Source organism: Nymphaea colorata, chromosome 13 (assembly GCF_008831285.2).
Source record: "Nymphaea colorata isolate Beijing-Zhang1983 chromosome 13, ASM883128v2, whole genome shotgun sequence".
Lineage (NCBI taxonomy): Eukaryota > Viridiplantae > Streptophyta > Magnoliopsida > Nymphaeales > Nymphaeaceae > Nymphaea > Nymphaea colorata.
The window spans coordinates 4,564,907-4,590,174 of NC_045150.1; the positions used below are offsets into that span (position 1 = coordinate 4,564,907).

At 33.4% G+C, this 25,268-nt stretch overlaps 1 protein-coding gene across 1 annotated transcript in view; it reads right to left on the reverse strand.

Annotated features, from left to right (window-relative positions):
• LOC116266870 (cycloartenol Synthase-like) overlaps window positions 1-25,268 on the reverse strand; it is a 62,381-nt gene that overhangs the window by 13,235 nt on the left and 23,878 nt on the right. Inside the window, exons 12-16 of the mRNA XM_031648313.1 lie at window positions 19,325-19,381; window positions 17,047-17,093; window positions 16,816-16,959; window positions 12,390-12,567; window positions 414-494 (exon numbers count right to left, since the gene is read on the reverse strand). Of these exons, the coding sequence (XP_031504173.1) occupies window positions 414-494; window positions 12,390-12,567; window positions 16,816-16,959; window positions 17,047-17,093; window positions 19,325-19,381 (507 nt within the window). The remainder of the gene's footprint in view (window positions 1-413; window positions 495-12,389; window positions 12,568-16,815; window positions 16,960-17,046; window positions 17,094-19,324; window positions 19,382-25,268) is intronic.

Below are 25,268 nucleotides of genomic sequence, written 5' to 3' on the forward strand. Positions count from 1 at the left end.
AGTGAAATGGAGTAGATGTTCTTTGGAGAGTGAAGTAAGACTTAATTAAAAACTAAGAAACCACTCAGCTGGAAATATAAAATGTAAGGAACTATTCTGTAGCACTTGAAAGAGATATGTCATGCTCTTGGATTAGAAGAACCACAAGGGACATCTTGCTATATGCATATAGTTTCGTAAATTCAAGTAGAAAGTTCAACAGCAATTACAACATGTTCTGACATAGAAAGAACATGAGAATAGCAGGAGTTAATAAAACTTGCCCTAAATGTTTACAGATGTTTTCCTAGCCATGAGACAAGAATGAAGTGGTTACTCAAATCTCTGAATTAATATGCTTCTCCGACAAATTTCCAATATAATCAACCATAAGCAAGCAACACTCCAGTGAATTTGTAGCATGGAAATCATACCTGTCCAGCTTTAATCAGAGCAAGCATAGCCCAAGATGTATTTACCAAATGTGAGTGGCTCCCCTCCAAATTTGTGTATATCTTATTCCGCATGTATCACAAGAAAAAAAAATCACATCAACAATATGCACAAGTTTATAAAAGAATGGTACTCTAGTCGAGTCACAAATAAATAATGAAGTTGCAGTTATGGTAAACAAATATGTATAGCTGCTCTGGATGCATATGAAGTAATGAAGCCTTGGGGTGTATTTAAAATATTGATCTTGATAAATGTGCATAGGGTTCATAGGATCAGAAAACTTCCAAAAACGAATGCTCTTGTGCACTAATCTCAACCATCGTTGTATTAGATTATGTACCTACAAGGATTGCATAGTCTATCAAATAAAAAAATTAAGTATCATTTACCTAATTGAAAAGTAATACTTTTGGGTGCCCATTTGCTAACCATTATTCGTCAGACAACTAAGGTCGGCCTACCCAAGTATTGCCTATATTCTGTAAGCTCTCTCTCTCTCTCTCTCTCTCTCTCTCTCTCTCTCTCTCTCACACACACACACACACACACACAGACACACACACTCACATATATATATATCTCTCTCTCTCACTCTCTCTTTTCTCTCATTTATATATAAAGTAATTCAAATTTGTCAAATTGTAGATGTTGTTGGTTTGCTAAAAATAAAAAATCTATTGTTGAAGATACCTTAAACCATTGGTAAAAGTGTCATAAGTGATTGCTGCACCATAAAAGATTTGCTAATGTTCCTGTGGTGACTATTTTTCTAGTGACAAATGTTTGCTTTTTTATCATCTGATGGCATCTAGTGTCTTACAAATTTGAACTTCTTATAGGCATTCACACACACACAAAACATACATACATACATACATACACATATATACATATATATATATATATATATATATATATATATATAACGCAAAACATATATATATATGCAGAGAGAAAGGGAGAGAAAGACAGGCAAAATTTTGTATAAACCAGGCCATTGGGGTAACGGACAAAAAACAGACCCATTAAACTAATTTGTTTGCAATCTAACCTATAGATATGATCCTAAGACTGATTTGGTGAGAAACATAAATTAAGTTAGTTGTTTTCAACTTAAGTAATATTTTTTTAATAAGAAGTAATTACTCTTATAACACCAAAACTTTGATAGTAGAAAGATCAAATTTTTTTTACAAGTATGACTTGAACTAAAGCAGATTTATATTAAATTATTATTTATGGACACATTAAAATGTTTATGTTTTGTTTAAATCACTTTTTAACAAGAATTTAAGAGGTCTGGCTTTTATCCCTTACCCAAGTGGTTTATATATATATATATATATATATATATATATACACATATATATATATATATATATATATAGATATATATAGGAAGTTCTAATTTTCTATATATTTGATGTGATTGGATGGTCGAAAAGTAAAAATCCATCTATGTGTGGAGTACATCAGCCATTGTGGGTGGACAAGGTAAAAGTCATTGATGATATTTTGTCCTATCGACCAATAAATATTCAACTCCTCGACCCCTAAGAACTGCCATGTTTTCCTTTTTTTTTTTTCCATGACTCATTGACTCTCCCCTTCCTCTCAAGGATACTGATTGATCATTCCCCTTCCCCATGAAGAAACCAAGTGGCCATTTCCTCAAAGAATCACCTATTATTGAAGATTTTCCATATGACGGTGTCATATGTCAATAAGAAGATTCACCTTCACGTCTTGCATATTTTCTTCATCTTCTAAATCACAACGTCATTCTCCATCTTTATCAGATTATCACACATTAACCACGACATTTGATTTCTCCTATTGGAACTCATTTTTGCCCAAAAACAACCATTAGAAGGGGGGGTACTTGTACAAGAAACTATAGCAATCACTAAAGAGAATTTTAGATGTGAAGAAACCAGCAAATCTCAAAATCAAGAGAGATCATTGTATTGACAAAGTGAAACTTCTTTTACTTGTTCATTATGGTTTGTTTGGTATTTAGATGTTAAAGTCATTCTTCTATTCATTCAGAATGCTGCTAATTGGTTCTTTGGGGATTTCCTTTTTCTTCTTTTCTTGGAGAAACAACATCCTGGTTATTTGTTAGGATAACCATGTAGTGCAGAGAACAACGAATCAATCATGAACTACAGGTCTTTAAATAATTTGGTATAAAATATTGGATATTCTTGAGTATGACTATACAAGATCTTAATAGTTAAAATGTAGGAAAAGTTTTGTTGTAACTTCGTTGATGGTGAGAAGGAATTCATATGAAAACTATTTGCAACCACTAGCTTCATAGCTGTGACCTGTGAGTAATTTTTCTGCCAAGCCTTAATTTGTCTTGAACTTTAAAATGAATATTGACTCATGATCAAGTATTGCATACTAGTTTGCTGTAACCTTTTTTTGTAAAGTAGAAAAGAGTTTGCATGACATTAGACCTAAAACTAAGCATGGAAAAGGGTAAGTACAAAAAATTGTTGATGGTAAACTACAACTATCTATGACTAAACAAGGAATTAAACAAGAACGTGCTCAGGTTGTAGTCTTACTGGGGTTAAACTTATGCCAAATTAAAATCCATTTTTCAATGATCAACACTTCCTTCTTCCTATTTTAAATCATCTGGGTTCTCTCTGTAAAAATTTGTGTTCTCTTGGAGAATAAAAATATTTATGGTTAATTGGCTCATTTCTTAAACATGTAAATATGGTTTCCTAAACATATATTTTGTTTGTTAACCAGTTACATGTGAAATTGTTCCAATTCAATAGTTTAGATGTGGATGCATAATGAGGGAGGTGTTACTCGAATGAATATGCAATTGCCAATTCTTCTTCTAAAGTGAATTGTTTAGTTCACATAGGAAAGAGTCGAAAAAGTTTACATGTGAACAATAGTCTATAAGGATAAAGGTTCCCAATGAAAACATCACTCTTTATGTAGGGTTGCACAATGAGTTGAGCCAACTCAGAACCAACTAAGATCACTCCTATTTACTTGACTCAAGTTCTAGTTGTTGAAGCTCGGATCAACTACGTAAATGCATCATCAATGAGAGTTCTTTTTGTTGCTAAGTTTTCTTTAGGGGATATTTGGCTGTAGAAGATGTGCACTCTTTCTTTGAATTTTTTGCTAGATTGTTGTTCATAGTTGAATTAGTTAAAAAAACTAGTTAAATGAGTCAAAAGAAACAATACAAGTTTACATAAATGAGTTAAGCGAGTTGAGCTCAAGCTCAATTCTGTAAAGTTGAGTTGAGCTCAAGCTTGTTCAATTAAAGCTCGACTTGAGTTTGAGCGAGCTTGAGCTCGAGTTTTCTGAGTGAAGTCTGTGGCTAAGTTTCTTTGGTGATGTTGATCTTCCTATGCCACTGAAAACCCAAACACATCTTTTGTTTACTCCTGATTGAACAAGTGCTATTATACCTTAGTTTTTAGAAATATGTTTTACTTGTTCACCTTCAACCATGTCATGAAATATTTGACCACAACGTGGTTAAATTTTGTCGCATACATGTGTGTTGCAGATATACATGCAGCAGTTTTCAAAAAACTTTAAATAGGTTCATCTGACAATAAAATTGTTGGATGCCTAATGTTGTCGGATGGCTAAAATTTAAAATATAATGGTAAAAAAGGTCTTTAGAGGGGTATTAACAATAATTTATGGTGCAACAATAGTTTATGATGTTTTAGAGATAATTTTTAATTTTTAGCCATCTGACAACATCTGATATCTAACAAATTTGAATTTTTATGTGTGTGTGTGTGTGTGTGTATGTGTATGTATGTATATAACATGTTCTATAACTACTTTATGGCTTCCTTTGTTACTCATTATATTTTTTAAATAAATGTTTATAACAAAGTTACTAAAAATTTAATTGTCGGCCCTTTTCAACAAATGAAATGATGGTAAGGATGACACAAACTCATTTTTTATGAAAAGAAGGAGAGGGAGAGAGAAAGAGAGAGAGGCATGAGGATGTTAAGTTGTGACTACTGTAAAATTTTGGGGGAAAATGGAAGAGAAATCTAAGAGAGGAAGAATGAGAGAGGGGAAGCAAGTTCTTTGGTGGTGTCATTACCTCATTGTTGCTAATCACAAGTAACTAGAGACAAAGAAATAGGAGGAACAAATGCCACTTGGTCACTAATATTGCTAGTTGGTAGTTAGTAGGGAGAGGCAAGAATGGTATCGATGAATCGTGATGAAGTGGTGAGGTAGGCCCTTTTTCAAAGGAAAAAAGAAAAAATTCAATGCATAGCTATGGTAATAGAAAAGGGTGTGCAGTTAACAGCACCCAACTTACATCTCACATCTATACCCCCACTAGCACCTATATCTCATTGCCATGGTGTGCACACTTATTTTGGTGCATCTGTGTAACATATCGAAAAATGAATGTAAGGTTAAAAAGAATATTTGAAGAAACTAAAGTGGAGAGAGATGTAGAAATTATTTATCCTGGAAGTAAGTGAAGATTACTTTCTTAGGAACTTATACATTAAAACTATTTCATAAATGTGAAAAAGATGAAACAAAATATATGTTTATTTGACTATATAGTGATATTACAGCTTTTAAAGTTTTTAAAGTATTGTGAGCTTAATATTTCAAAATGCCTCATCTTTTGTCTTCTTTACTAATGTTTTTTCAAGTGCACTGAAGGTCCTTTTTTTTGTGGTTTCATGAGACACAAAAGTTGGACGAGTAAATAAAGGTATTATTTGGTCATAGATTAAAATAGTAAAGAATATCATAATCATTTTATTAATTGGTCATTTTAAATATGCCAATGGAGGAAAAAAACCTAATGAATTTGCCGTGGCCAATGATGTTATAAATAAGGACTTGCTATACTTACAATGCAGTCATTGTTTGTGATAACCTTGAGCATTGTTTTTATTATCAGAGATAAGTTTCATCTTCATTTATAGCTACCATTGATAACATGTCTCTTGAACCAACTGATCATAGCATAACTAAATCGTTGATCATGATGCATCCACAATTTGGAGCTTAGGTGTTAGGTTAGGCAAAGAAAAGCATGTATGGTTCTATGGATACGCTCAAGGTAGATGATTTACTATGTTGTTCATGGAGGCCATGAAGTAAGGACTACATCCATGTTGTAAGCAGTTTATAAAATTAATTGTTTTTGGTTTGGCTTTGTCAAATAAATGCCTTGGTAGATGGAGAATCAAGTCGTTTCCCATATTGGTAGGAAACAAGTGCTTTTGAAAAAGAAAGGCTTTCAAAGCTAAATTATGAGACGAAAAGATTATAATAGAATTGGCTATTACTTATACAACGAACAATTCATGTCCCAACTGCTGCATGTTCAATTCGAATAATACTATTGCCAAAATCATATGGTGTTTGTGATGTATTAAGATGAAATAGTAGATAGATAATTTGGGCAAAACACAAAACAAAAATCACTAAAATTGTATGACATTTTCCTTTAATTCCAAAGCACCATAGATATGTCGTCCACAATGTACACCTTATATGAGATGACATGTTGAGAAACACAATAAGGAAAGCATTTGCGACATTTAGCAAATTCATTGGACTCAAAAACTTTTGATGTTTGACAAAGAAAGCCTACTTCAGATCCTCACCACTTTCGAATTTCGATTGACAATAAAAAGTGACGACTTGAACCATTTGCCAAAATAGTGCAACTAATAGCATGTGATCAATTGTTTAATTCACCATAGTATCCTCCTTGACATACATGAGGTAGCCCTTGTTCTGGCACTCATTAGTTATTTGTTGCAATATGGTGCAAGATATTGATCCATATTTCTTGATATGGACAAAAAAGTTAAAAGAAACAGAGAAAGTTTGTGCGAGGACAAATCATGCAAAAAAAATGGGGGTACTTCAGTTGCATATAATATTAATTTAGACCATTAATTATTCCCCAACATATGAAAGTCAATTTAGATGGAGCACTAAGTCAATTTTTATCCCGGTTGTCATAAGGAAATATCTTTTGTTTTTTATAGGTTTCAATAAATAGTGTTATATGACACATAGATAGTGGTTAGGAACAGTGTTTTAAAGTAGCCATTTAACTCGAACCACTCTAGCAGTCGTTTGCACGGCAAGGCACTTGACTCAGCCTCACTCGGGTTAACTCTACCTGACTCAGCAAAACTCAGTTTGACTCAGCTGAAACTCGGTTTGACTCAGCCAAAACTCATTTGACTCGGCAATCTGGTGATAAACTTCACATTGTGCACAATCAACAAGGGGTTGGCTATTTGCTACTTAATATTTTACATGACTTTCTAACTTATATTGGAACATGATATTTTAAAATTATGGCTCATTTATTAAATTTGCATATTGCAATAGAAAAGTTAAAGATGATTATGCTTAACTTCATCTTTGGTTATCTACTTATTTCAATTTTTAGATCATTTGGCTCTTTATCTTTTGGAATGATAGTTTTAGATAATATATACATACTTGTTCAGTTAGTTAACTATTGGATAGTTGTAGATTTTGCTAAACAGTTATGTTGAAAGATGCGACTGCAAAGTAGCAGCAGCAATTTTATTGTCTACTTTCTTGTTACCATATGAGTGGATATGACTTAATGATTACTTAAGTTAATTTATTTCTTAGCCTTACATATGTCCAAGTCATTTTGCAAATTTTTTTACATTTAAATGACAAATTAGATATTATTTTTCTTTCAAAAACAATAATTAACAAAACCCAAACTGAGTCACGGAGTTAACCTATCGAATCACGAGTCAAGGATAGATGAGTCGAGTCCCAGGACATTGGGTTTTACAGCATTGGTTACGAATGACTCGATAGTATCTTTGACATATATGCTTTTCAATAGAATCATATAATTGAGCATGCCCCTATAGGTTTTTCTTATTCAAAATTATTATCTATTTTTAAAATATCAATAACTCATTCAGACAAATATTTCCATATAGCACTTATCATATAATTGGAGAAACAAAAATATTTTGAAACTTCCCTTCATAACATCTTATGAAAAGACTTGAGTGTCATGCAAATTGAGAAAATATGCATAGTTATTTAATTGGGACAGTCAAATATAGAGGGAAATCAAGAGACTGTATATGTTTGACATGATCTGCAAGCAGACATTCACTATAAAGTACTAAAAAATATCAATGTTCTAACTGCTTATCAGCAAATCTCTTTTAATATGTGCACACACAAAAGAACACAAACCTTCAAAGTTAAAACACAAACTTTCACACTTAAGACTTGTGATTATCATACTATAATGTATCAATTTCTTCCACTAGCCATATGTCGATCATTGCCAAAAGTATGAACTCACTAATTATGGACTTAGTTTTTCCAAGGAGTTTCATTTAGAAATTTTATATGAAAATGAATTGAAAGGAATTAAGTGAGAGATTGTCACTGAGGCAAGTAACGACACCATTCATTCATGACATATATACAGATAATAGATAGGTTGTCAACTAACTCATTGCTTCAAAGTGTTTCTTACAAATTATTCATAAGTTTGGATAAAGAGGCAAATAGAATGTTTGTTACCTAAACATCTTTGTACATGGAAATAACAAAAAATAGAATAACAGATCTATCAAGTAATGTAACTATACAGCGAAGGCCCTTGTATATAATGAATGATGATGACAGACAAAGCAGTAATGCATATGACAGCATAAAACGAGGTTATCACCCTCAAGTTCTAAACACATTTAGGGTTATCTAATTTGATTTCTTTATCATTTTAAAAATCAACTTCCACAAGTGGATTGAGAAGAATGAATGTCAAACACATAGGAATCAAAGTGCCCTTCAATATCTAAACTTGCTCATATTTTCTCTGGCCCTATAATCTTCCGCTGCGACTCTTAATGCCTTCAATCACCGAATAAATTAATGACAAAAATCTTAGGCATGCAAAATTGCAATATGTTGTGATACCAGTTGAAAAGTCAAGATAAGGAAGGGAAAAGAAAGGCAGGGAGAGAGAGAGAGAGAGATAGCTAACTTGATTTTAGAAACTAAAATGGAAGTCTACAAGAAGTGGACCAAATAACACAACATAGAGAGAGAGCTAAGAAATGAGGAGATAGAATATAAGAAATAGTAAAACATTATGGAAATAAGGCATATGCCAGAAGGTCGCTAGGGAGAGAGAGGATGGAGATGAGAAGAAGCCTTGCTATCTTTTGGCTTGTAAGAAAGCCACTAGCTGAAGGCAGCCTGCAAACCGACCAAAACGCTAGCGACCTTCAATGCAAATGGTTGGACATCAAGGTAGGTGAAGAACATGTCAAACGAGGCTACTAGCAAAAGGATGGGGAGGCCTGTGTCTCAAACATGATGCACGAGAGCCACAAAGCAACACGAGCCCATTGTTCGCGATGCCGATAAATGACTCCGTTCACATAGTGATTGTAGAGGTGATGGATTGCATTACTTCCTCTAAATGGTGGATGTCGAACACCGAAGTGAGCTACAGTAGTAAGAAATCTCCAATAAATAAAGAGAACTCGTTGATGTTCTATACACCTAAAAGATCCTTCCACAAAGATGGAAGCGAGGTGGGAGAAGGAGAAAATGCAGCACTAGGAACTAGAGGAGACAGGAATGAGCAAGAAGGCTAAAAAGGGAGAGACAATATAGAGGAGTAGGCAAAGGGGAAAATAGCCTCACAACAATCGAAAGAGGAGGAAGACAAAGTAGAAAATAGAGGTTCAAGTGACCTCTAAAAAGGTCAAATAATCTGCACACATAAATAAAATAATGGGAACAATGAATGTAGGACAAAAGCAAGAAACTACAAAGGATGGGCAAAGCCAAAGGGAGTTGGCAAGGGCCTTGCCCCACCCCCTTACCTTCAGTTTTTTAGAAAAAAAATCTACAAGTAATTTCTGAAATCAAAAAATTCCTAGCTGATATAGAAATTTTGAAAAATTATATTTTGGCCCTTGTCATAAATTTGCAATTATAGTTTGGCCCTTCTACTGACAAATTTCTAGCTTTGTCCCTATGCAGAGCCAAAGAAAGCAAAGAAGCAAAGGAAAAAAATTGGGAAAGGAAAAACATTTCCGCAAGTGAGGTGTAAGAACATGAGAAGTCTGGTCACAAAGGGAAGAAGAAGGATGTCGTGAAGGAAGGAAAGCAGGAAGGAACATGAAGACTGTAATAGAACATGTGCGGTAGAAGAAGGCAGATGACAGCGTTCACCACTCCATGAATGAAGAAATATATTGACAGCAGGGACTGCAGGAGAAGGTAGGAGCATATAGAGAGGGTCAAGGGTTACATAGATGGAGCCAATGTAAATTGCATTGGCAGGAGGTAGTAAACGTGGCTTGGGGACACAGTATGCCACCATATGAATGAATGGGCGAGGAAGCCTGAAAGACGAACACGAAGGGGGAAACAAAATGAATCTTGTGTCCTTGCGGATGATCACGTCTACAATGAAAACATGCAAGTAAGGTGTGTTGGAATGACTATAAACAGCAGGGGCAATGAGAAGAGCATGAGCCATATAAAGATTGTCTGCTTGATGAATCGAAGAAACCAGCATTACAGGAAGGAAAAATGCCATTAGCGAGAAAAACCTCCAAAAATATGGATCTGAAGAAGATGTGAATGTCAAGCAAAGGAACAACTCATCAATGTATGCACCGATTGAGAAGGCAAAAAGATCTACGATGATGCCTTGTCGAATATGGAAAGGAAGCCTGGCTATGATATCCATTCTTTGTCGTGTCCATGTGAGACCCCACAAGTTAACATTGGCTGCCAAGTGCCACATGACCTGAGCATTACTTATGGTGGAGCGATGAAGGTGAATCCACCAAAATCTGATAGAGGCATGAGCATAGCGAGTATGCACCATGAGGAGGCAGAAAGACCGGAAGAGGGTGAAGTCTATGCACACAGCAATTGAAAGGGCAGAAGCAGATTGGTCAACACCAAAAGGAACCATTGTGGAGAAGCCTACCAAAAGGAAACATAATCTACCACTAACTAGGGTAACCGGGGAAAGGTCATCATCAAGAATGATACAAGATAAAATGTGGGGGAGGGAGATGGCGACCAAGGCAAAAGACAATTAAGGGTTGATAGCATAGGCCGGTCGGATAGCACTGTGCTTTAGGAACAAAGAACTGGGACAAGGGAAATGAGAACATAGGGCAAAATGTGGTGGGCCATGATATGTGAAGGTGTAGCAGCAATGGGAGAGATAGAGGGGGATACAACACCAGCAGATGGCAGGGTGAATATGGGGCTCCAGCTCTTAAGGGTGGCAAAAGTTTCATGGCAATGCAAGGCGACGAGGTGTGCTCTCAAAATAGCAACTAGAACAAAAAACTAGAGAAAAGTGAGGACAAACTAAAGTGGAGCGAAGGCGGATAAGCGGTGCATTCCATATACGCCAAAGGAAAAAAAAAGGGATATTTTGGTAATTATTTAAAAATGAATATCTTTTTTGTATTTTCATTTTTAAATTTTTTTTTGTCCTAGCAAAAAGTTTTATTTTTCTATTAACTAGAGGCGTTTTTGCACGAAAATCTCATGCACAGTAGAAAATACATAACCTGCTTCGGCGGATAGGAGGCGATTATTGCTGTGTCAAACTGGAGGAAGACAGCCTATGGTGGCTGGCTGGCAACAAATGGGAGGCAGCTAATCGTGGTGGGTAATGAGGCATAGTGGCGGCCTCGAATGGGAGGCGCCCAACCGATGGCAGCGGGCTAGGGGAAATGGTCTAGTCCATCGCCATAAAGCATGGTGCAATGGTTCAGTGCTTCTAACACACCCCCTTTTTCATATATATATATATATATATATAGACAGGCAGAGAGAGAGACATCATGGACTCATTAAGCTTAATCCCATTGTAAATGCCTATAAGTCAATAAAATTTCAGTGCCCACCTTATTTAAGTCACTAGTAAAAGGCTTTCATGAAGTTCAACAAAATATCAGCATCATCAACATAATGGTAAATAGTTATTCCAATTTGATCATCCGAATATTAGAGGGATGATCCCAATCAGAAATATGAACCCTAAAAGAAAATGCCCATTAAACCAATCACAAGAATAACCGCTATGTATCCGGCAAAGGAATCCTCTAGTAGTATGAGCTATTTACCTTCGCTCCCCATTACATCAAGTGGTCATGCTATAAACACAAACAATCATGATACCTATGGGTATGGCTTCTTTTCGAATGATATAAAAGAATTTTCCTTTTTTTCACTAAATTGAAGACGTAATGGGAAAATAAAATAAGTACAAAAATAAGTAATACCCCCAGTAGAGACTGGTACGACTGTTGAACTCTTTCTTCTCCTAGTTTAAATTATTACACAAGCTTTCCATTTCATTTAATTGAATAACATAAAAATTATATGATTCAACCACTTGGAAGGAAATGCCTCTAAAAGTCTACTTGACTAACGAATGCGAAGGAAAGCAACGTTCAACAAGATTAATATTCAGGGTATAAGCCATTATATAGATCTAACATGTATTCCCATGTAGAAAATGTATGGTTAAAAACCTCAATGGCTATAGTTTTCGTACTCATGGCCATCATTTCAGCAACATCACTGAGCCGTTTTCCTACTACAGTAGCATGATGATTGATTACTAAAATATTTCAGTGCATATTCTTGTTAAGTTCCTTTAAACAAGCCATAAGAAATATAAGTTAAATAGATTGTGATAACCTGCTGGATCGATCACTTAAATTATGACTACAGGTTCTTCGACATAGTATTTAATACTGGCCCGAGACCAAATAAATTATTTGAAATTTCCTTAAACTCTGCATGAAATTAAGTGTGCTAGAATATTTATGTCATACTCACAGCTGTTGGCCAAGACAATGGTTTAATATATAAAGAAAGAATCTAACCTGGTCAGTACATGAAAGGTAGCTTTCACCCCAACCTCCCGATGGTAGTTGTTTTGATAACAGAAATTTACATGCTTTGCGAATTGCAGAGCAGTCTTTGTAGGTCATGCCTGCAGCCACCAGCCCCTCAATCCCAAACCATGTGCCATAGGTGAAGCATACGCCCCAGTTGCCATACCTATTTGGAGAATATAAGTTCCCGTTGCTAAGTATTAAACTATCAAAAGCACTGAGAGAGAATAACTAGGAAGAATTAAAGAAGGTAAAACTATGTGCAATTAAAACACATAATTCACATTACGATGACAGATAACTTAGGCCTCCAGCTTCACCAAGATTTCAAAAAAACTGGGTGACTCTATTGCTGATATTAAATATATAGGTTGTCTTGTTATCCTTTATTATGGTTTTCAGGTCAAGTAATGTTTGGTCTTCTTAAGTGGGATAGATAACTTGAACCCTCATGCAAAATTTCGGGAAGGAAAGCCTTGATTTTACTTTTGGAAAAAACTAGAACAATACTTAACGCTTACAGTAAAATCATCAAACAAGTTTTCTGCATGAATTGATGTCTACTTCAACAAGGAGCTTTAACATATATATATATATATATATATAGCAATAAAAATCTCTAAATTTTTGAAGCTATCCTCACTGCATTTTTATTTTGTTAACACTGCCATATTTTAAAATATATCACTAGGAAATAAAAGTATCTTGAGGTTAACTATCACACTTTAAATCCGGAGGTACTCCCACTATTTTTTTTTTTCAGACTTTCAAATAGACTTGTTTCATTATATTTTGGAGCACGTGATTTTATTACTTTGCTTCTTTTCTATACTCAAAAAGGGTCTTTCTGTGAAGGAGGCAGTGGATGGTAAAGATGAGTCAAGGAGGGTCTGGAGGGATGCCAAGGGCATAGTTGATAGTTGTGATGTAGTTCTATCACAGGGAGAAGATGTAATCAGTTGGAAGGATGATGGAAGGGCCATTAGAAATCGGAGACAGGTCTGATAGAGTATAAGGGTTAAAGTGGGTGGATGCAAAATGGAGAAAATACATTTGCTTGACCAAATCCAATCCTAAAACGTGCCAGTTTGCCATGTTTGTAGTTTTCACAGGCCTCCAACTGAATCAAGAGCTCAAAAAGGGGGTGCAGACAGTGTAGGAGAGCTGGTAAAAAGCAGGATCACCTTATCTTTTCTTGTCCCTGCGCAACTAACAAATGGAAGTTTATTGTTCCTTGGTTTGATGAACGTAGGATCCCAGTTCGAGGGTTTGTGCGAGAAGAAGATTTGGTGGAATCAAAGGATGAGATCTAGTGAATAAATAGATTCAGCTATTCTGGAATTTATGTCATAGCTGGCAAAGTCATAACCCGACTGGGATTGACTGATGACTCTGTCATTGGGTCAGATAGTTGACTCAATGACTCAGCCATGTTAAGTCATAAATTTTTATAGTACATTTTTGTTATAAATGGATGAAGAAGGTAAATATATCTGGACTTTATATTTGGTTTTTTCATAAAACTAAATCTGAATAACATGTAATATGAGTATATGTGTATATTTAGTACAGTTGGTGATATTTAACAATTCAGAATATTACAAAATTCAATATTTAGCCATGCACGACAAAAAAAAAGGATATAATTACTTGACGATCCCAGTTGTCTCAGTTGGCCTTGACACATGACCCAGTAAACGCATGATCCTAGTCTCAACTTGAATGACTCATGAATCAGATCGACGAGCTTGCCAACTATGATTTATGTTTTAACATCATGATTTGGAAGGTCTTGTGTATGTAGAATCTAGCAAATGGATAAAGTGGTGAGGACATCTGTTGGTAAAGTCAAGGGAGAGGTGTGGAATGCATGTGAGGAGGCGTTCCTTAAGCAGGAACAGTCTTATCAAGCTGCAGTGGTGATGAAGTAACAACTGGCTCAAATATAGTATCAGGAAGCACAGCTTTTGGAATGAGATTTCATGAGTGGTATCAACAATACACTCAGTTGTTTCTCACATATTTTCATAGCTGAGATCAAGAATTTTTAGCCCATTTTAGTTGATTTGTGACATGAGTGGGTGCATAGTCGAAGTAGCTATGGGTGTTAGAAATAGAGCTAGTGTGTGTGTAGATGCGGTCTGGATTGACAGTAGGGTTGTACATTAGGAGCAGTGGACAAGGTAGAGTAAATGAAGCATTTTTGTTTGAGAGACTATTGCAGGAGGTTCCCAAGGGACTAAGATGGTGAGGATTAGGTCAAATAACTCCAGGTGGAGGAGCGAATTGAAACCCAAATACCTGGAGGCAGTTTTTTTTTGTCTTAAGGACTTAAATGTTTTGCTGCAATCTGGGTAAAGATGATGTGTCTTAATCAGTTTCTAGTTTGTGAAGTTGCATAGGATTTGGTTGCAAACCTTTAGAGGCTGGTTAGCAACAGTAACATGTTATTGTCTAATGAATCTGCCCCTAAGATTGAGGCAGGTTCATAAAACACTATAACGCAATGTTCTACAAACATGCCCCAATTCTTGGGAAAGATTTATGGAACAGTAACAAACTATTCACATTACCAAATGGCCCCTTAGGGTATTGATATTTTAGTTGGTTGAACATTTTTTTTATTCTTTTATTATTTATTAATAAGTTGAGGGGTGATCCCCCAGCCCTATTTTCATAGGAAGGTTGGATTGTACTTTTGAAAGATATCATGAAGCTTATCTGATAACCTTTTTGTCCTTTATGTTTCCAAGATATAAGACATTCAAGATTTTTTAAATACTTCATTAAAAAAAGCTATATTCTGGTGCTTTCCATATGTCTTTAGTTTAATATCCTTTTTTCAGAATTTAATTTAAAAAAAAAAGATAAAAATATCATCTACATGATATGGAACATATAAATTATTTAAAAAATAGTTTTGCTGAAGATGAAAGAAGAATTTAAGAGCCGAGAAAATTCAAACTATTAATTTTCAAATCCAATAAAATTTAATCTACACATATAAGAAAATATCTTTATATAGATGTGTAATCATTTCCACTTAAAGGTCACATGAATTAGGTGAATCATAGAAGAAAAGGTAGACTAGAATCTTAGATTTTAGCACGGTGTGATGTTTTCTAAAATCCTATATAGATATTATAGTTTTAAAAAAATCATGAAATATGTATGTGTAATTTAAATTTTTATGTATTAAAATTAACAATATTAATTCTCTGTAGATAATTCTTTCTTTTACAATATTTTCAATCATTTTGCATCCACCATGCAACTGCAATTTAGAAGAAAAAAACTACCTAAAACACCATAGTCAAATGTATGGAGGCATAGCATTTTCACAATCTGTTTTGCTAGTAAATACTTATAACAAAGGAAAAAACCTTTTGCATAGCAAATGAGCAAAACCACTTCCACACTAATTTTTTGCATGTTATATGCACATATAATGTCTCCAATAAATCATCCTAAGTATTGACATGGTTATGAAAGGAACAGCTTCTCAAAATAATTTTATTTAGTGAATAGCTTCAAAATGACATTTAAGCATTAAAAATAGTATTGTATCACTAAATATGATCAAGAGACTCTTTCATTTTTTGCTTTGTATGCACACGTGTGTGTATGCGGATGTGCATAGAAGGCAGAAAGTCGAAAGAAATAAATGCAAACAAAGACAAAAGTAATGTATAATAATGACTTCTGTCGGTGGAGATAATTAACAACATAAAGGTAGAGATAATATCTCATAAGTTCAAGATGACACAATTTTAAGTAATTTTCAAACTGTTTTTTTTTTTTCACTTCATGGCAGTGGCGGAACTAGAAAAAAATCCTAGAGGAGGCACTCTTCACATATTTTCATGTTTGAAGGGGCACTCATATATATAACATAACCAAGTTAACTAACTCATACAATTCATAAAGAAACCTTGAGGAGCTGGTGCAGTCAACTGCCCACACCAGCTCATATGTGGCTTGGTCTTGCTTCATGGAAATTTAATTGACAATTTGGCATACACATGGACAGTCCAATGATATATATATATATCAAAGGTGCATAAGGGGTACGCTCCAATTCACTTTAAGTCTACAAAAAGTACGCAGCACGCACCCAATGCATGTGGTTTGCAAGGAACAGCGGGCCTCTCCTACACCCGACAACTCACTGTGCATCACCAGGGCAGTGGAGGGGAAGCGACAGCCTCTCCCAAAAAAAAAATTGGGAGTAGAAATCTAGAAAGGAAGAGGAGGCCACGACCCCCCACTGCTGTATAAAAGAACTTAGCAGAAATTTCAGAATGAAGTAATTTTTTGCAAATAAAAATGATGATCACTAGCTTCAAACTTCACATTATATTTTAAATAACAAATATACATACTCATAATTATGGAAGAGAAGGAAAAACCTCACCATGATCCATCAGCTAACTGTTCCTTTTTGATGAAATTAGCAGCTTTTGAAATACTATCATTGATAACTTCCTTTTGAAGCCCAGGGTATGCTTTTTTAAAAGCTGTTAAAGCTTGAATGGCAGATGAAGTGCATTCTACATATCTAAGAAACAAGATAAAAAGACTTAGTGCATGTTGAATTATTACCTAGTACGTTTGTAGTTTGAACAAAGCATAAGAAAGTACTCACGGATAGTCAAGAACTACATTTTCAATTGCTTCAAATGAGTTGAGTAACTGAAAATGACACAAAAACTTCATTTAGGTTTGAGAAAGCTACGAATCCAACGCCAAAATTAGCTGCATAAAAACATACTAATCATCATGTCTACTATAACCAAGGATTTCAATTAACCTATTTCTAATTGAATGGACTTAACTTCAAGAACCTAATTCATATTTGATTGCTGAGAAAAACGAAATAAACCATTTTGCCATGCCTATGCTATTATCTCCTTGTAATATAGCCCATAGAGATGGATAAAGAAATTGATTCCTGTGCTACATGTGCATAGTTAGCATAATTTATATTTGTTTTACTAATAGAACAACAAGCTGGATCTATTAAACAAATATTGTCCATCAAGTAATATATATAACTAATGAGATATGGGAACCCCTTTTCTCATGTTATATGGCAAAGCAATCATTTGGATCCTTTCTTAATGCCATCTACAAAACCTAGCTTGCATAAATCAGGTTTTGAGGAAATTAAGTTTTCGCAACCTGATTTTGTGATATGCATAAAACCAAGTAAGATTTTTGGTTGGCAATCCATGTTATTGGTTTTAACAATGTCAACCATAATTTTGTTACTTTTCCTATAACTTTTATGTATATTGAGTTGCATAAAGAATACATGCATCTTTTTTAGAATATGTGGATAAATTGTTTAGATGTTAATATTAAAACAATTCGTCATCTATTAATTTGAACTTAAAATCAAATCCAAATATCATACATGAAATATCTAAAGGTATCTTACATAGTCAATTATGCCATCACATGTCATGGTACACTATTACATGGCCTTTCATATATTGAAATCTTAGCCATAATATTTATGGCCACAAAAGCCACAATGATTATGTTCCTCTTCAATAATTTATTAACATCACAACCACAACCATGTCTTATTTTATGGAAATTGTAACAATAGCTAATAAGTGGTGTATTTATGTCATCTTGGGGTCAGGAAGTTTAGGCTAGAAATTAAAATGAATCACAATAATCTACCCAGACCAGTAATGCACTAAATCTTTGACTTTATTGACAAAAAATATTCAAAATGTCTAGCAAGTAGCTATAGCATATGCAGTTCATTCTTTTATAAGCTTGTATGCCTAGATCATTATCAGTCCAAGAGCTATGCCTCACGTAGGAAGATCTTAGCAAAACTGACTCATTCACAATGAAGAAAAATAAGTGAAAAGCTTAATATGGAACATAAATATTAGGAAATACCAAATTCACTAGCATCACAAAAAAAGAGAAAAAAAGAAGTTACATGCTTGTAGCTGGAACAAAAATGATTAATAAAAGAATAAACTAATCAAATGTGATTATAATTTCCTATTGCACAAATGAAAGGACAACCAATGTAATGGGCAATGGGAAAACCAAAATGAAAGAAGAAATGATGCACTAGTAGAAAAAATACTACCTTTCCTAGAGAAAGGTTAAGATTCTAAACTTAAAATGATGTCAAAAGCTAAATTCTTCAGCTTTCCTAATTGTAGCAACAAATATTGGCATTTTCAAAATATTAGTTTTCTGTTTATATTGAATGAATAAACCTAGCAACCAAAATAATGTTAGAGAGAAAGAAGGATTAAATTAGGAATAATTATCATGTTTCTTTCACAAGTTTCTCTCAGTTAATTGTTGAGGCCTGCTAAAGAGAGTTGTTAAGTTAATGGAAATATCACCAAGTTAAACTCCACCCTATAAAAAGGGAACCTGATGTTGAAGCAAATTGGGTTGCAGATGTTCATGATAAAATTTGTAATTTTAGTTAAGCACACAACATAAAATAATAAAAGCAAGAAATTCTTCATAATATACAACTATATGTGGAAAGTGGGTCATCAAATGATATTGTGCTTCTGAGTGACTTATTAAGGGCTTTAGAGGATTTTCATTATGTGATACTCTTATACAAGTCATCTTTTGTATCTACAATTAATAATAAAATTTCTACTATATACTATGTATTAAGAGCTTCGGGTGATCTTCTTCTTGACTTCTTTGTAAAGTTGGACTTCCTAATCATAGATCCTATGCAATTACTGGCTAGTCCTCCATAAATTATTATTTATATAATTATTTTCTTCTTGTTCTCTGCCAACTTATATGTTCCACAACAAGTTTTTGTGCTTTGTACTCTTATAGGTGATGAACTTAGTCATACAATATTTGCTTTTATTATCAAGGAAATAATAATCTAGTGCATAGGTTAAAGTTGTTACCTCAAGCCATGCATATGACCTTTTTGGCTCATATGTTCCAAAACCACCACCATCATTCTATAACAAGACAACAAAAAGTGGTGAGATCATGGAAAGTACAATACAATAAAAAAACATATATAACAAATAAAAGCAAAGGCTTAATGAAAAAAAAAAGGAGAAGTACATGTGAGAATGAGTTTAATAACGGTTTCAACTCCATTTCAGGTAAAGTTCCTATTTGACTCTCACAAATGATCATGTTGGAAGTCAAGACACTTGTACATTCCAAAGGAAAGTTAGTTTATCAACATTAATTTATTTATAATTCCAATTGTAAATTTCAATTATCATCAATTGGAAGAAGTGCAAAGTTTGCATAGTTGATATGACCCACATAAATAAATTAATGTTACACTTAAAGTTTTTTGTTATATAAGGATTGTAAAAAAATGCTGCACAAATATCTATAAAAACTATGCATGCCATCATGTGTACAATGTCATACATGTCCTAGAACTATTGACTAAAACAATAGATTACATAATGCAACCATCCAATGGAATGAAACATCACACTGTAAGTAGTTTTGTGCAAAGCAAGAATAAAATAATAGCTTTGATGGTGGACCTTTTCTCTTTTTTCTCTCATATTGCTTTATTTGTTGTGAAAGACATTTCTATTATTATTATTTTATTTGTCATTCCTGTTGTCTATATTATTATCATTCTTTTGAATAGTTGATTTTGGGAGGAGAAACATGTCATCTACATTTTTTAGATTTGTATAATTAATTTCTTATTTAATTTCTTGTTTATTTTGGCTTCATGAAATGCTAACAAGTGAATGATTTTAACTTTATTTCGTTTTAACAGAAGGACACATGATCATACTTTTTCTCCTAACATTTGTTTCCATAAGTTGTATGATGCCATTAGCATGTAATCCATTAGACTCTCAAGATGGAGCAAGCAATGTTAAAGGTAATTACAGATTGAACATTTAACTCTTAGAGAATTTTGCATAAACCATCCAACTTGGTGTTGGAGGGACCTTCAAAAATGCATTGGGTATCACTATTACAGCTTGCCTCAATCGCAATCTTTGTCATTCCTAAATTAAACTTTTCAAACGTACAAAGTGCATAGGAAGTTTCTTGAGATACAATCCTTCTTCTATGCATCCATTATTGGACTTAAGAACCCAATTTCTTGCATTACTATATTTTTTGTGATACAAAGTTAATTTCTTTGTATATTTTTCTTTATAGCCGTATGTTGATATATGCATGTCTAAATTTCTTTGCATGTTTTTTGTCTATTTGGTAAGTCATGCTCCACATTTTGACCATAACTTGGTTTAATCCACATAACATGCGCAAATATAATGTTATTGTCAAGTTGCAATTATTTTATAGTCCTAGGGACAGTTTAGTTCACGGAAATAAGTTATACTCTATAATAAGAACTTAAGTTGTTCATAGCTACATTCAGTGACACATTACATGTGCTTCTTGTTTCCTCCTACCTATTTTATGTTAATCTATAAATGTGCTGACCTCTTTAGGATCTGACACTAAAAATATTTCAAGACATTAGAGATAGGTGTTGATCGCTTTCAAAAGGTATGCCTAAAGAGGTCAAAAAGTTGTTCTTCTAGTTAAATGGTTTTTTGTTTTCCCTTCAATACATATTTTATTCTAGATCTCTATCTTGCTCTTGTTTTACTGCCTGCAGAATAATTTATATTCATACAATAACACATCATTTCAATTTTGTGTTGTTCTTTAACTGAATTGATCTTCTTATTTTTTATATCAAATTATTGAATTCCATCAGTTTTTGATTCATTTTCTCTTGTTTGTGTTTTAAAATCTAATCTTATTTTGTTCATCATCTTTATGTTGGGTGATGTTGTCCTCACAGCAATATTCATATTTGGCTAACATTGGATTAGATTCAATTAGTCACAAAATATTCTATAAACTTATATTTAAAAAAATGAAAGTCCAAAAGATTGCTTTGCATGCTTTTGTGTCTACTTTACAAGACATACTCTAGATTTGGATCATATTTTGGTTAGAAGCAAAAATAAAAATAAATATAATGTGTCTATCATATTTTAATTATTTTATAGTAATTGATGTTATTTTAGTTCATGGCAATGCTTTACATGATATAATGAGAATTTGGAGTGTATGTGGCTTTTGCTACTACCTTACATGTTCTTCTCATCTCCTTCTATCTACCTTATGTGAATCTATAAATGTGGTGGCCTCTTTCTGACAGTAAAAATATTTTATGATATTATATCTAGATATGAATCACTTACAAAAGGTATGTTAGAGATCTACAATTTTCTCTTCCAATTAGAAGGTTTTTCTCCTTTCCTTGACTACATATTTTTTGTTGCAAATTTCCACATTCCTCTTGTTCTTTACCTCCTGAGTAATCTATTCAAACAACACCAGATCTTTTCAATGAGTTCTTGTGTTGATTTTGAATTGAAACCATCTTCTATTTGCAACATGCAATTGTTGGCTTCATCGATTCTTGTGTCAACTTTTGGCTTATTTTTCTCTTATTTGTGTTCTTAAGTACAGATTTAATTAAGATCATCATCTTGGTGTTCATCACCACTTTTTTACTTAACTGAGTACATCTTGGTTGACATCAAATTATATTCAATCTATCTTAGACTACATTATTTTGACTTAACTGAGTATATTTTTTGAAACTAAATGTCTAAAATGTTGCCTTGCATGCTCTATTTAATAATTATATTGTAACATTGATTTGTGATCTTTGGATGTAATTTGTCCGCCAATGAAAGTTACACTTTTGACCACTAGTCCATTCTCCAATTCAACTTAAATAGACAGTTAGAAATTATATTATAGTTACTTTAAAAGATATCAGATTTGAGGAAGTGCAATGATAGTCAATGTTATGTTCAAAGAAAAAAAAAAATCCTACCATATATACTAAAGAACATGGTTGAAGCCAACCTATAAAGAGATCAAATAGACTTCATCATCCAATCTTCCAGTCGATGAGTTATGAAAAATTCTCCATGAACTTTTTGGTTGTTTATGCCTCAAATTAAAACAACATGAAGTCATCAACTTCAAGCAGGCCATCAAACTTCATAAGCAGGTAGAAGCCATGAATAAGAAAATAGAATCACTTCACAAATATATGACTTAGGAAGAAATGCCTAAAACTCGATAAAAAAAATAGATTGTAGGTTCAAAGTGCATTTACAATATAACATTTTGTCAAACCAATGAAAGATATAAGAAAAAACTTGTGCCATACTATTCTACATAGAATCATGGATTAGGTAACAGACTCTTAGCACCATGGTCAAGCTGGAAATGATTCACATCATTATATTTTTCATAGTTATTCATGTTTGAAAATCAATTCAATTAGTTGTGAAAAACATTTTCCTACATGAAGACCTAAAAGAATAAGTGTATATGAAGCAATGTCATGGATGTGTAGAGAAGGACCCCAATACTTGAATGTATAAGAAAACTTATTTATATTTTGAAGCAAACTTCTCAATTTTTGTTTTAAGAGTTTCTCTTTCAAAATTCAGGGGTGCAGATTTTGCAAGTGTTCTCTTGATCAACTTTTTCATTTTTATGGATCACACTACTTTTTCTTCATATATGTACTAGGCATTTTTAGTACAAGCATTTTAAACAATCAAGGACAAGCACAACAATTGTGAATCCAGACTTCCACGATGAAGCATCCTAGGAAACAATGATACTTTCTTGGGGTTGAAGTAGATATATAAGGAGATGTTTTGATACTCATATGCAACATAAATATAGTTTTGATCTATTTAGTATAGAAAGTATGACATATTGTAAACTTATAAATACATCCAGTGTATTACATCAAAGGCTAAGCTCTAAAGGCAGAAACTTATATGATAGTCCCACTAGACATTGGTGCATTGTTGGAATGCTCTATTATGTTGTACTGAATTAAACATTGTTTATCTTATTAATCAAGCATCCCAATTTATCTATGGCTGAAGTACAAGTCATGTTAACATTACAAAAAGAAATTGGGATATTTAAAAGACACCATAAACTATAGGCACGCTATGAAAGCTAGTCATATAATAGAGGTTAAGGGATGACTAGTTATTTATATGCCTAACAAGCGATCAAATGGGAAGAGATATGTTTTATATTGCATATGCATTGGACACAATATTACATAATGGAATAGTCCAAAACAAAGATTGTGGCAAGGTCAAGTATAGAAGTTGAATATAGGTCCATGGTGGCAAGTGTTGTGAAAGTTACATAAGTCCCAGATCTACTAGGAGACCTATGAAGAAAGTTTATAAATTGGCTTGTTGTGTGACAATTAGAGTGTTATTAATATAATGTTCGACGTTATACACTATAGTTGCAAAATGCATGTTGAAATAGAGCACTTTACGTAGATGTTTGAAGACAAAGAAATCAAGTTATGTCAGGTTAAGCCATATTGTCAATTTGTTCAACAGAGCTCTAAGAATGGATGTATCCTCAATTAAAGAGGTGCATGATGTCTTACAAAATGAAGATCTCCATCAAACTTCAAGCATTGGAGGAAGCTTTTAATATTGTCTATGAAAAAAAGCAATTCTACTCAAAGTTCATGGCATTATAAATTGAATTGGGAGCTATGGGGGAAACATAAGGATAAGAAAATACTTGAAAAAAATTAAAGAAGCTTACTAGAAAAATATGATTTTACTATATCTTCCATAGAAGAATAAATCCTTTGTCAACTTTGTTATAATATAGTTGACGGAATCCCTCAAGGCATAGAAATTTATTGTGGACTTGAGTTGCATTTTAATCAGTATGTCTAATATTTTCATATGGATCATAACTAAATCATGTTAAACTATGGTTTAGAAGTGTGTATGGTCATCGCTTGCATTCTAGTGTTCTTAAACTATTTTTCATTAGTGAAATAAAAATAATAGGTCCAAATTTAGGGTCATGATAGCTTTAGTAGTAGAGCTAGTCTGATATAATGGGGGAAGTCCATTATCAACTGGCTTCATTTGTCAGTAAATTTGGACTCATTAAAATTTGTTGTACCATTGAGAACTGAGTTATGCTTGATTTTCTCATACATACATGGCTAACTAAAGTGATATGATTCAACTAATGTCTTAAAACTATAACCATGCAAGCTTATGATCACAAGATAGTTTCCTAAAACTACATATCAATGAGTGATTTGTATATTTGTGGGCCTCATCACCTCTACCTATCAACAATGAAGACACCCCACAAAATGTTGCATAAAGAATAGCATGACAATGATCTTTGGTGCAATAAGGTCAAAATCTAACAATTTCATCCACATGAAGTGCATGATTTCCTAGGATAATGAGGAGAGCAGCATAAGTCTTCCTCCACTGAACTACTTTCTCAAGAAAATGAAGGGTGTCACTAAACAGGATTGTGTGAAGTCAACAATCTTTATCTAGAGTAGAAGAGCTAAAACAGTGGTACCATCTAACCACTATTGCCAAAGGAATAAGAAGAGTAAACTCAGGTGGACAAATATATTAAGGTAAACCAAATCATGCCCATTAATAGTTAGCTTGAGGACAATGGAGACTTTAGCTATTAAAGTTAGGTATATATTTTGTGTTTCTAGTTCATTTATATACAAATCAGTTTTTTTTTAGCAATATGAATTGATTGAATTTTAATTTTTTTTCCTCGCATGTGAATGGGAGGCATCCATGGACTTACAAATTAATTTTGTTAGTTGATGTCTTCGTTTGAGATAGAGGAATAGCATTCTTATGAATGAATCATTTTGAAATATAATCAATTCAGTAAGATCTTATCTAGAAAATAGGTCTTTATATAGAAAAGGGTTAAAAATGTGCAAAATATCTTAGCTAAAAGAATTACCAATTATTTTGTTTT